Source organism: Dermacentor andersoni, chromosome 10 (assembly GCF_023375885.2).
Source record: "Dermacentor andersoni chromosome 10, qqDerAnde1_hic_scaffold, whole genome shotgun sequence".
NCBI classification, from domain to species: domain Eukaryota; kingdom Metazoa; phylum Arthropoda; class Arachnida; order Ixodida; family Ixodidae; genus Dermacentor; species Dermacentor andersoni.
In genome coordinates this window covers 25,151,094-25,164,971 of record NC_092823.1, presented here as the reverse complement: position 1 = coordinate 25,164,971, position 13,878 = coordinate 25,151,094, and the positions used below count along the sequence as shown (strand labels likewise).

General features: G+C 46.1%; 2 protein-coding genes across 2 annotated transcripts in view; both read left to right on the top strand.

Annotated features, from left to right (window-relative positions):
- LOC126519172 (acetylcholinesterase-like) overlaps window positions 1-3,507 on the top strand; it is a 55,076-nt gene extending 51,569 nt beyond the window's left edge. The window contains exon 4 of the mRNA XM_050168786.3: window positions 3,339-3,507. Within this exon, the coding sequence (XP_050024743.1) occupies window positions 3,339-3,480 (142 nt within the window). The 3' untranslated portion in view covers window positions 3,481-3,507. The remainder of the gene's footprint in view (window positions 1-3,338) is intronic.
- A 6,150-nt stretch (window positions 3,508-9,657) lies between these two features.
- Window positions 9,658-10,926, top strand: LOC126519313 (uncharacterized). Its single transcript, XM_050168940.3, has one exon. The coding sequence runs from the start codon at window positions 9,728-9,730 to the stop codon at window positions 10,895-10,897; it is 1,170 nt and encodes a 389-aa protein (XP_050024897.2). The 5' UTR covers window positions 9,658-9,727; the 3' UTR covers window positions 10,898-10,926.
- The last annotated feature ends 2,952 nt before the right edge of the window (window positions 10,927-13,878 follow it).

Here is a 13,878-nt window from a genome sequence, read left to right as displayed (position 1 = left end):
TGAGCATGCATTGCAGTTGGTCCCCTGAGTTACTAAGCAAGGCAATATCATCAGCGAATCACAAGTTACTAAGGTATTCTCCATTAACTCTTATCCCCAATCCTTCCCAATCCAGGTCTCTGAATACCTCCTGTAAACACGCTGTGAATAGCATCGGAATAGCATTCCACTGGCTCCGGACAGGCCGCCATTGGAATATGAACGTAGCAACGTTTAACGCTAGAACGTTATCTAGTCAGGCGAGTCTAGCAGTGCTATTGGAGGATTAGAGGGCAGTAAATGGGATATAATAGGGCTCAGTGAAGTTAGGAGGCCAAACGAAGCATATACAGTGCTAAAAAGCGGGCACGCCCTGTGCTACCGGGGCTTAGCGGAGAGACGAGAACTAGGAGTCAGATTCCTGATTAATACGAACATAGCTGGTAACATACAGGAATTCTATAGCATTAACGAGAGAGTGGCAGGTCTTGTTGTGAAACTTAATAAGAGGTACAAAATGAAGGTTGTAGAGGTCTACGCCCCTACATCCAGTCATGATGACCAGGAAGTCGAAAGCTTCTATGAAGACGTGGAATCGGCGTTGGGTAAAGTCAAAACAAAATACAGTATACTGATGGGCGACTTCAATGCCAAGGTGGCAAGAAGCAGGCTGGAGACAAGGCAGTGGGGGAATATGGCATAGGCACTAGGAAAAGCAGGGGAGAGTTATTAGTAGAGTTTGCTGAACAGAATAATATGCGGTTAATGACTACCTTCTTCCGCAAGCGAGATAGCCGAAAGTGGACGTGGAGGAGCCCGAACGGCGAGATTAGAAATGAAATAGACTTCATACTCTGCGCTAACCCTGGCATCATACAAGATGTGGACGTGCTCAGCAAGGTGCGCTGCAGTCACCATAGGATGGTAAGAACTCGAATTAGCCTAGACCTGAGGAGGGAACGGAAGCAACTGGTACATAACAAGTCGATCAATGAGTTAGCGGTAAGAGGGAAAATAGAGGAATTCCAGATCAAGCTACAGAACAAGTATTCGGCTTGAACTAAGGAAGAGGACCTTAGTGATGAAGCAATGAACGGCAATTTTGTGGGCATCATTAAGGAGTGTGCAATAAAAGTCGGTGGAACTCCGTTAGACAGGATACCAGTAAGCTATCGCAGGAGACGAAAGATCTGATCAAGAAACGCCAATGTATGAAAGCCTCTAGCCCTACAGCTAGAATAGAACTGGCAGAACTTTCGAAGTTAATCAACAAGCGTAAGACAGCTGACATAAGGAAGTATAATATGGATAGAATTCAACATGCTCTCAGGAACGGAGGAAGCCTAAAAACAGTTAAGCAACGTGTGTTTTAATCTGCCCAAAAGCAAGTTAGTGAACACTATATAATCAAATACACCATGCGCGGTAAAAAGCAGGAAACACTGACCTGCAAGGCGTTCATTGTATAGATTCTGAAACGCATGGGTTTCGGTTTGCGTTTGCATGTTAGAATGATTCCGCCGAAGGGGGCAAAATTTCTCGCGCCAAATCCTTCGTCCGTTCCTATTGCCGTGGCGCGGTACATTGCCTACAGTGTTGCATGCGCGCTCATTTCACGAGCTTTATTCCCTTCTGTCCCACGTGGCCACAACAACATCCGGGAGAGCATGGTCCCGATGACACAGCGCAACAAAACACGGAGACGAACGCAAACCTACCCACACGGCGCCTTTGCCACGGTACGAAACCTACGGAGCCACACGTGCGGGCGCACAGAACCATAACAAAGCCGCCATTGTGTCCCGAAAACGTGGCCGCTACAGCAAAAGAAACAAAAGAACAGCAAGAAAGAGACGCACCTAATACGTCATTTCATCCACACTTTTCTCCTAGCTCGCGGAGAAGCTAGGGCCTCTCCTTAGTTTTCCTTCCTCCATGGAGGCCAGAGACCACATATTATCAAGTTTTGGCTGGTTGCCCGGATGATCTTGTTTTGTTCTTGAAACTCAAGATCACTTGAAGGTCGCCGACAACGAGGGCGACAAGCGTTTCATACTTAAAAAGATTTTGCCCCACTAGAGGGGGCACACAGAAAAGCAGTTAGGTTTATTGGCGGCAAGTAGAGGAGACATGATTCGCTGACACATGTCATACACAATTTTATTTTCTAGTCAAATCTCACTGAATTTACAGAGTGTGTAAAACAAAACCCGAAACATTCATTGGTACCTACTTCTGCTCAAACTATAGCATTCCTACAACAGTGAATGATTGGAACTCCCTGCCAGTAAGTCTTTTTGAGTCCTATAAATTTGCTGACCAGCTCGATAACATTATTTTGTTATTGTGTACACGACGCTCCGGCAGAATGTGATCGTAATTTGGGTTACTTATGGTACTTATTTATGCTGCTTTATATTTTGTAGTATAATTGTCTCTGTTAATTTGCATCTTAAGTTCTCTATTACATGTATTGTGTACAACCGTATTTTACCCATTTCTGCTGCAAGGTTTAGTCATTCTCATGTACTGTTGCTTGTGATCTTTTAATTATTTGGTTGCGTTCATTCTAGGGTCAAAGAAGGCCTGCAGTATTTGTGAATGAATAAAACCTAAAAAGAACTCGCCATCCTGGCCCTGCAAAAGCGAATGTTCAGCGAAGCTGTTGAAAACCCCCATTGCAACGGCTGAAGGTTGTGTGCAATGCTTTATGGCTTTAGAGTGACGGTTGTAGTGCTATTCTAAAGTAATGGTAGGAATGGGAGTAATCGTGATTCCGAAGGCATGCATCCACCCGTGGCGGTGCCGCAACAACTTCGAAATAAGTTGCTAGGCTGCTGATTTTATAAACGAAAGGCTTGGGACGTCCCAGCCCACGTCGCAAGCTAGCGTCGTTGCGGCAGCTTGCGCAGCAGTAATCTTGATCAGGAAACGTATACGGGGAGCTTCACGTGCTTCGCGTTGCTATCATAAGCGCCTTGTCATGAATTATGTGGTTCGGATGCTTGTTCTGAGCCTGTTCTTTATTCAAACATATGTTGTTCTTTGTGTCGTATGAGTGATTCCAAAGAATGTATGCACCGTTCGCTGCACTTTGCTGAGTGCTTGTAGCATCTACCTTACGGGGGCATGAGCCATTACATTTTTGCTTCCTTACGGGGGTATGAGCCATCGATGGGGACAGTTTTCTGTCGACGGCCTAGCAGGAATCCCGAGATCCTAGCCATATACAGGTTCACTGTAACAAAAAATGCGCCGATGCCGTGGACTGCTCACATTATAAGCCTTGCCATTTCTCTTATCGTTATTTTTTACGTAAATAAGTTGCCGGGACAAGGACAACATCTCTCTTCTCCTAGGGTTCCAGAATTACCGAACAACCAGCAATGGCCACCGTACACGCCGAGCTCTCCCATCGTGGTGGTGATGGACCACGATACCTTCAACCAGACGCAGGATTTCCGTGCAAGTCACTGCGAGCGATGGAGGCCACTGTTCTAAAAGAAATTAAAAATGGGTTTACTTATCCATGTGTATTATGATTGATCAAACCTACATTCTATGACGATAGTGGTTAATTTGGCGAATTCGCTAGTCTTTTTCCCCACTGGAAGAAGTAAAGTTCGCTTGTTCATAAATAAGTTGTGCACCATTAGAAGTGTTCAGTTTCAGAGCTAATGGCAGCGACAGCACACATAGTCCCTTACAGGCATCGCAACAGTTCAATATGGATTTTCCTTCCCTTGAGTTTGTCTTTGGAGCATACACTCAGTTGAATTTGCTGTCGGACGCAATGGAAGAAAACTAGAAATTTCAAAAGTGCGATTGTCACGCACCACGTTGCACAAATGAAATCCACATGATTTTCTCTTAAAAAAATCTTCGCAACCGAACGAAAACGGGCCCTTGTCCGGCAATCAAACTCTCGACGAACGCGCTGACGGGATGGTCACTTTAACTGTGAGCTAACCAAGAGGCTAACAGATCGCAGAGCGAGGCCGAATTATGCGACTATTCGATGCACTTTGACAACAAATATATCAAATCAATTCTTTGGACATCCGCAAGGCGGCATGAAATGAAATAATTTTCCTCCATCCGCTTCCAGTTCAATAATTCTGCACTGCTTTGGCACAGTGTTGGCCTCCTGGTTACCAGATTGTCAGGTAGCTTCCGTCTGTAATGGTTTCACTAAATTGTATTTGACCTCTCTAGATTTCGTCTCTGACGCTTGCGAAGTTTATGTAGGTGACGCATTAGAATGGTCAAATATTCCGTGCGAGCAAAGGTATTCGAAGAAGGCGCCTCTAGGACCGGAGATGTGGGGAACGAGGAGGAGTCTCAATGTACCAGTGTAATAGTGCAGAGCGCGTTGTAATAAAATCAGATGTTCGTAAACATACTACTCTCCCATGGACAAAAAGGTGGTGAGATCGCGTACGGGGACCACCTTGAACCAGTGGTGGTCGGTGGCACTTAAGCCGAAATGTCCTAAAAAAACAGCTCAATTTGGTAGCCATCAACAGGAAAAGTAAGTGTGCATATAAAATAACCTGGGAATAAATAAAGGTATGGCAGTCATCTATTCATGAAACGGTGGTGTCAAAGAATAGTACAGTAAGTCGAACAATTCTGTAATGGCTGAGGAAGAAAGGAGAAAGGTATGTTATATTAATAAACGCATCATTTAGCAATTTCGATAAAGAACAGATGAAAAACGTGCTAGAAAACGCACCAGGCTAAACTTTATAGACGAACAGATAGCAAGCACAGCAGCTAGCAATCAGAAGACAACAGAAAGTAAAAAAGAACGCTATAGTTCCGGCCTAGATGTAAGATGATCACTGATGTTATAGCAATTACGGAGAAGATGCACCGCTATATATAAAGGAAAATATAACTGCTTCATTCGACGACCTTGCCCAGCAGCCTGGGAGAACGAAAGAAATTCAACTGATGCTAAAATTAAATTTGTCTTAACCTCAAATAGGATGGGTCGGTAGATGAACTTCATAACTCCACAACAATCGACTGGAAAGAACCCGGATTTCAAATAATGAGAGCGAGAAAGAAGTGTTTACTGTTCCAAACAGTGTCCCGAGCAAGGCTCGCTGTCACCCAGAGGTGGGAAGCCTCCTTAGTCCAGGAACCATATGGCTTTGACTGCCCTCTTGACCCTGACGACTAGTTGTCGTTCGTCTTTCAGGCCCCCAAGGCGTGCTTGGCCTCCCACCTTTCGAATACGTTGTCTTCGTTCGCTTGTTGTGCTGGTTTCGGATCTGTTTCCGGTTGCATTTTACTGCCTTCCTGCCAAAGGCGTTCCAGGAGCAAGTGTGCCAAGGTGTCAGAACGTTGCAGCGTGGGCAGAGATAGCCGTGGAGTGTCGGGTAGACGTGTTGCAATATTGTTTCGTGAGTGTGCGTGTTACTTTGTTGACGACTGAGGATCGTGCTTTCTTGTCATTGAACGAAAATAGGGTGCGGTGGAGGGTACACTCAATGATCCGGCTGGTAGTGTTCTAATATGGCCGAAAAGTTGGTGGGTGCGGCCTCCGCCTCTTCTGCCGCAGGTCGGAGAGCGCAGGGGCCGAGTGGAGCCCGGCTGATGTGCTCGCAGGCCGCGGCGTGGGCCGCTTCGTTCCCCTCTAGTCTTTCGTGTCCGGGTTACACAGGTGTAAGAGAGCGCAGTGCTTCGTCGTCTTAGCATCTTGAGTGTATCGCCGGGATGCGGCCCCTCGAGAAGTTTCTACAGGTGGCCTGAGAGTCGGTAAATAAGCGCTACGTCTGTGCATGTAGTGGTGCCGAGAGCAATTGCCGCTTCTTCAGCCGTTTCCTGGTTGCGTGATTTGATGGTTGCCGATGTTAACTCGCAGCCTCGGGAGACTACGGCGCTGAGAGCGTACTTGGCTGAGTCTGTGTAGCCGCCTTACGGGTCTTGCTTCAACCTTCGTTTTATCGCTCCGGCTCTAGACTGTCTTCTACTCTTGTGGTATATGGGATGCATGTTGTGTGGGACACGTACCTGCGATACAAATGGACTTTCGAACGTGCCCTGGGATTCCCCCTTTCCTGTGTCTGCGACGTACGTCTGGCAGTAGATCATGTGTCGAAGTACTGATCCCTCGGTGGACGCGCGCTTGAGACGTTCCAGTTGGCTGCTGTTCTTCGCTTTGTGTTGTGGATGCTCATCTTAAGGAGACGTGTAGTGGAGGCCATGGGGGGGGGGGGAGGGGGGAGTCCAAAGGCGACTTTGATTGCCTTCCTTATTATGATGTTGAGCTCTTCTATTTCATCGTTTTAGAGCTAAGTACAGCGTGCCGTATGTAATGCGGATGGTGAGCAGTACTTTTGCTATTCTGAGCATGTATTGCTTCTTCAGCCCTATTCATTAGCTGGAGATTCTCTCGACGAGGTGTGTTAGTTGCGAAAGGGTGCGTTGTAGTCTCGGTAGGCGGACAGCTCTCGATCCGTCCTTGTGGATGTGGAGTCCAAGCATTCGTATAGTATCGACTTTCGAGATTATTGTCCATTTGACGATGACGTACTTTTCGTAGCTGAGTGGTCGGGCTCTCGGTCTTGCTTTCAGGACGAGGTGTTCAGATTTCTCGGGTGCACAGCGGAGGCCGCAGTTCCAGAGATAGCTTTCAGTGGTGTCTACTGCTCCTTGTAAGCTATTTGCTTGCCTTGAAATGTTAGTATCTCTGGTCCAGAGTGACACAGATCTGGTATGGTCTGGAGGTGTTTGGGTAGCTCGATCGTAGCCCCATTGAAGAGCAGCAGTAAGATGACCGACCCTTCCGGGGTGCCTCTATTTGGAAGTTGGAAACTCACTGTGGATGTTGCCAATCCCGACGGTTGCAGTAAGGCCCGTCAGACATTTCTTACGTACGCGTAGGCCCTAGTGCCGCAGCTGATGCGTTCGAGGTTGACGAGGATCGCGTCGTTGCTCACGTTGTCCCTTTACGTATACTGCCACTATGGAGTACTTTCTTCGAATGTTATTTGGTCTAGAAGGTCTTCTTACTGTTGTTAGAATATGTCCTGCGTTGAGAGGTGCTGCCTCAAGCCGAACATGGTGTCCGATAAGTGGCCGTTATCTTCGAGCTTTTGGGTAATGCGGTCGTGCCTCATATGTTAGCACAGCTTTCCACGCACGAGATGAGGGAGATGTGGAGTAGCTTGTCCACGCTGAGAAGTTTGTTGGGCTTGGGGATCATGGTGACCTCTGAGTGCTTCATTATTGCGGGCAGTTCTCCTTTCTCTCAGAACCCGTTGTAGTACCGGATGAATAATGAGAAAATGGTGAAAATATTGAGAAATAATGAATAAAATGAGGCTAAAATGCAAGGGGGCGTCCGTGAAATCGGTGGGCAGCATTAAAAAGGGGGAGGAAATCTGCTGTAGTTGGTAAAAGTAGGAATAATGGAAAACTATGGAGTTTCAATGAATTCAAATGTTTTGTCACCATATGCTTACACTAGGACAGCAGAATTAAGCATCCGAAAATAGCATTAGGCTTTCTCCCGTCACTAAATGCGGTTTACTAATCTCCTATCAATGTTGCCTCTTCATGATCTCACTTCCAGTGCATCTGCCCTCCCATAGCACAATGTGAAATTTTTCTCGCAGCACACATGCCAAGAAGAGTATTTCCGCTTCACACTGTCACCACGATTGCTGCTTTCACGGTCGCCAGGCATGGTATCAACTTGTGATGGCGAGTACCCGTGGATGCCAAAGTGCCACGACGTTCTCCCTCAAACGTAGGCAGTTGTGAATGAACGGGACGAAAGGTTTGCTTTTTTATGTGTGTTTGTCGATCTGAAGCAAAACGAAGCAAGGTAAATGGACACTTTTTGTGCCTCTCGAAGCGTTCATAACCACCTTTCTGTTCTCCGCAAGCAGATTGCAGCTTTCTTTAAGCCCTTGGCGAACATATCGGCACAGAAATGTACAATTAGGCCTCCTAGCTGTAACTTTATTACAACTATAGTTGTACGCGCTTTTTTGTACGGGCGAGATTTCCCTTTTTTCTGCAGCGCAAAACCACATAAATTTCACCTGCTTCGACAGGAAGGCAAAATGGCTTAAAGCCGCCAGGAACCATGCTAGCCGCTAAATCACACTGTGTTTCAAATGCCGAACATTGATAAACACAAAAGAAAACTGTGTTTTAGTAGCTAAGAGTTGCAAATATGATTTCCGATTTAGGAGCGAATAGGGTGCAAAAGAAAAGTCGTACAATACTTGGATGAAGTGCACCTTCTTTGTTCACAAATAAAATGACGTTCTTTGAAGAAAAACTGCTAGATCATTGAAAAACGTGCTGGACCAATAATTTGCAAGAAGCGTGCGGTTTCTGTCGTTTTTAATGAGCACAACCGCGTGTTTCTCTGACGAGAGGCTAACTCACGCATTCACAAATGCACTTCCACTCGACCCTACACTAAAAATGCTCCTTGAGGCGCTTATTCACTTCGCAAATCGTCCGCCACGGGAAACGCAACTTGAGTAAAAGAAAGCTCGAGCGGCTTACTCGTGGGTCTCAAGGTCGACCCGCATCTACATTGAATTGCTCTTCGTGTGCAGTTAGTGCGTAAAAATCGCTGCCTTGTGATCTGTCGCTCACTTCGTGGGCTTTTTCAGATGGACGCCAGTTGCCTCCTCAGTTTTTCTTTCGTTAATGATGCGGCGCATTTTCTAGGACAGCGTTTTACGGACCGATGCGACCCTCTGGAACGCTTCGGCAGCGCAGATATTCTACTGCGGCGCCGAGACAGATCGGTCGTCCTGTCAACAAGACCGCCGTCTATTCCGTGCATGAACCGGTTGGTGACGTGCACACGAATATTGTTTGCGCGAGTGCTCCGAAACTGATATAGGTGCCAGTGCATTCACCTGTTTCTTGCCGATGAAAACATAGCCTCTCAAACGCGACAACGCATCTAGTGGCCAGCTAATAAAATCAAAGCTATTAGAAACGTTTCCTTTCTGGTAGTGCTTTACGAGTCAGAACGTTAAATTCCGAGCTTCGAACACTCCTAAGCCACCTTTTGTGGCTCTTTCTTTTGAGTTCCAGTTCTCTGAGGTATTACGGGAATCAATCACGCCCCTCCCCCCCCCCCCCCAAAAAAAAAAAAAGAGAACATATGTAAGATGTACTGGAGAAAAACGAGCAGCAGCACTGCTTCGAGAAAGACGACGACGACGAGTGGTTGGAAACCTTGTGCCTGTGTTGCCGAAGCTATGTGTCCTCTCGCTGCGGTGCTATGCTATCTTAGCGTTTTATCCATTGAACTTCAACGCCTCTTGACAATTGGTGGACGTGGTGGGCCCTTCCCAAACCTGGAACTCCGAAGCCGTACGCTCCCTACCGTTTCTGCCATGCCTCATGACGCCGCGCAGCCCGATCCTCCCCTGGCATTGCCTATCATCTGCTCCGGTGCTCGACGTCAACGAGATGCTCCGGTCTTCAGCGGCAACGACGACCATGACGTGGAGGATTGGCTCTCGTCGTACGATCGCGTGAGTGCGCATAACAAATAGGATGACAAAGCTAAACTGACTAACGTCATCTTCTATCTTTCTAGGGTCGCTAATCTCTGGTTCCGGAATCATGAATCCAACATTTCCACCTGCACAGCATTTACCCATCCTTTCAAAGAAGTCTTCGGTCGCCTGCTGTGCGCAAGCTTCGCGCAGAACAACGCTTGCGTGGTCGCGCTCAGCAAAAGGGCGAAAACTTGCAGATGGTTTACTGCGTTGTGCGCCTGCTGCTGCCTGCACTAGCGCATGTGGCATCGCAAACCACATCGGACTGCGGAATCACCGATCCTGGAAGCTACGGACCCACTGCCCGGCTCCTACCTGTCGGCAGGCTGCAGTTCCTGCCTAAGCCGCATGGGGCACGCTGCACAGCGGAACTCTCTAAAGCTTGGACTGCCGCATCATCATCGACAGCAACGAGTCTACCAGCTATAAAGGAACAAGCACCTTCGGCACAATCCTGTGGGCTTGGTGACTGTGCCAGTGCACGGACCACTAATCAGTTCACTCTCGCTATGCAGGTTGGTGAACCTTACGTTATGTTTGCAAAAAAAAAAACGAGTGATTATTGCCTGGTACAACTACCGAGCCCACGGTACTGTGTTACTATTATTGCCGAATGTGTTGATGTAATGCACTCGCTACTACTCCAAGCTGGAGATATTGAATCTAACCCTGGCCATTCTACTGAAGCCCTTCTCGCGGAATTGCGTAAACTGACTAACGGCCATGCGCAGGTAATTACAGAAATACAAGGCCTGAAAGCTCAACTCGGCAATACTGACAAAACAATAGGGAAATTGAACGAAAGACTAACAGACCTCGAAAATCGTTATCAGGCATTGGTACCACTGCGGAAAGAAATTGAAATCATGCGCATTGGCACAGAGCGCACTTCCTCTCGAATTTCGGAGCTGGAAGCCCGTATGGATGACGCCGAGAACCGTTCGAGGCGAAATAACCTAATCTTCTACGGCATCCCCGACCCCTCCTCCTCGGAAACATTCGCAGAGACAGAGCAGTTGGTCGCAAACCTTTGCCGGGATAACTTACAGGTAACCTTGGAACCAAGGGATATAGAGCGTGCGCATCGCCTCGGCCGTCCCTCAGCTGGTCGCTGCCGGCCCATAATAGTAAAGCTTGCATCACACAAGACCAAAGCTGCAATATTGTCAAATGGCCAGATGCTTAAAGGGACAAGTTATGGCATCGGTGAGGATTTCTCGCGCCCTGTCCAAAATGCCCGTAAACAACTAATTGCTTTTGCGAAAAGTAAGAACAAGCCATTTTCCGTCCGTTTCAAAACTCTGTATATGAACCAAAAGCGTTACGTCTTCGATGACAGTACTAACAGCATCAAAGAATTATCATAGCAGACGAAGCACCAAAAAAAGAAAGAAAAGAACCGAGCATATGCTGTCTCTCGCGATGCTCTTTCACTTTCTGTAATTTACACTAACATCCGCAGTTTTCTTCAAAAACGTGAACGTATATCTAGCATTGTATTGTCCTCTAGCAGTAATCTACTAATACTTACCGAGACGTGGCTCACTGACGACGTGAGCGATACTGAAGTGCTATCGGACCTACCGAACTTTCGTGTGTACCGTAATGACCGTGTATCTACGCGCGGTGGTGGTGTACTGATTGCATTCCACGAACGATTGTCTTGTGCAGTCATCAATATTCGGTCACAGCTGGAAATATTATGGGTAACTATCCAATCACGCCCACACACCGTACTACTAGGCGTTTGTTACAGACCTCCCCACACTACTTCCGAATTTTGCAGCCAGCTTAACCAAACCATGTGTCAGCTTATTGCTGCTCACCCAAATGCACACATACTACTGTTTGGCGATTTTAACTTCCCGCAAATAGACTGGCACACTGACAATTTGTGTTCTTCGACAGGACTAACCGAAGCCAGGAACTTCCACGATATCTGCCTCAATTTTAACATGACCCAGCTGGTTTCTGAAGCAACACGTGTTTCACAGGATACATCCAATATCTTAGATCTAATATTAACCAACAACCCCGAAAGCCTTTCGTAGATCCATTATCTCAAGGAAATAAGTGACCACAAAGTAATTCATGCTGCCTTTTCTTTTCGACCAACAAAGTGCGAAATGTACAAGAAAACGATACAGTTGTATGACAAAGGCGATTATGAAGCGATAAATGAGGGCCTTTGCACATTTTTTCCCACATTTGAGACAACTTTCAACCACCATAATGTTGACGACAATTGGACACGTTTTAAAGAAAACCTGAAAGAATTAACCGATAAATTTGTACCTAAAGTAAGTTTCAGAGCCAGTCGTCACAAACCATGGTTTACGAAAACATTAAAAAGGCTTGAAAATAAAAAGAAACGTCTATTCCGGGTTGCAAAGGTTAGAGATCAACCAAAAGCATGGGAGAAATATTATGAAGCAGATAAAAACTACCTTTCTACTCTACATCAAGCAAAGCACTCTTTTTACCACTTAGAATTGCCCAAGCTACTAAAAACTAATCCCAAACAGTTTTGGAAAACACTGAAAGACGACGAACCGCGAGAAATCGTACTCACCAGTGACCTGAATAAAAGGATTACGGACGTGGACTGTGCGAACTTGTTCAACACCACGTTCGCTACTGTCTTTTCGGATGAAGGGACCGCACCCCCATGTTTACCTTTGCTTCACTTTCATTGTGACATGCCAGTGATAAATTTTTGTGAAAATGGAATTTCATCCATAATAGAAAATATTAAATTGTCATCTTCTGCTGGAATGGACGAAATTAATACCAAAATCTTGAAAAACACCAAACACAACGTCTCACTTTATCTCACCCTAATTTTTTCACAGTCACTTTCTTCAGGAGTCATTCCAGACGACTGGAGGACAGGGAAGGTCGTTCCTGTTTTGAAGTCAGGTAGCAGAAATTCCCCACTAAATTACCGCCCTATCTCTCTAACAAGCGTCCCCTGTAAAATCATGGAGCATGTGATCTACTCCCACATAATAAATTTCCTTGACAGTAATCACTTTTTCCATCCTTCACAGCATGGCTTCCGCAAGGGGTTGTCATGTGAAACACAGCTTGCAGCTTTTCTGCATGACATCCACACTAACCTGGATTGTAACATACAGACTGACGCGATCTTTCTTGATTATGCTAAAGCGTTTGATAAAGTCCCTCACCAACGATTATTTGCGAAACTCTCCCCGCTAAATCTACATCCTACTGTCTTAAGATGGATTGCAGAATTTCTTACTAATCGATCGCAGTACGTTGTTATAAATAACCACCTATCCACACCGGTTCCAGTAACGTCAGGCGTCCCCCAGGGATCGGTTCTTGGCCCGCTCCTATTCTTAATCTATATCAACGACTTACCTTTGCATGTATCCTGTAATATGCGCATGTTCGCGGATGACTGCGTTATCTACCGCACCGAACTTAACACTTCGGATCAGATAACCCTACAAAGTGACCTTACTAATATTTCAGAATGGTGTACCACTTGGTTAATGACACTAAACTTCACTTCACTTCACTTCACTTTATTTCCTTAAAGACCCTCATGTGAGGGTATTACATAAGGGGTGGGACACATATAGGTTAACAACAGTATACAGAAGAATTTCGAACGAGGTATACAAACAAAAATGATTATTGTGATGCAAGCGCACGCGTAATTTGGTTAAGGAACATAGATGGGCATGTGATGGCAGCAAGTTCTTGGGGAAGGCCGTTCTAGTCGCAAGCAGTCCGGGGGAAGAATGACGAAGCAAAAGTTTTTGTGTGTGCTCGTGGTCGAGACACCTGCTGCTGATGTCCGGTGCGAAGAGAGAAACGTGGTGGGGGAGGGCAGATGTACGGTTCCTGTGATAGCTCGGAATAAAAGAATTTATGAAATAAGCCCAAACTAGAAATGTGGCGACGAAGTGCAAGAGTGGGTAAGTTGGACTGCGATTTCAAAGATGATATGCTGATATCAAAAGAGTACGAGGAATGAATGAATCTAGTTGCCCTGTTTTGAACTGATTCAAGTGAATTAGCAAGGTATACTTGTTTCGGGGACCAGATGGGCGATGCGTATTATAATTTTGGTCGAACTAGTGATTTGTATGCGAGTAGCTTATCATGCAGGGGGGCAGAGTGGAGATGACGCTTTAAGAAGCCAAGCGTTTTGTTAGCAGATGAAATAATATTCGCGATATGGCTATTCCACGTAAGATCATGACTAAGATGAACACCGAGATATTTATATGATTGGACAGGGTCGATAGGAACGTTAGAGATAGTGTAGGGAAACAGGAGAGGATTACTGTGACGGTGGAAAGATATATATTTGCAT

What these genes read in the sequence shown, in the direction of transcription:
- LOC126519313 (XM_050168940.3), top strand. Translation starts at nt 9,728, where the DNA reads ATGGTTTACTGCGTTGTGCGCCTGCTGCTGCCTGCACTAGCGCATGTG.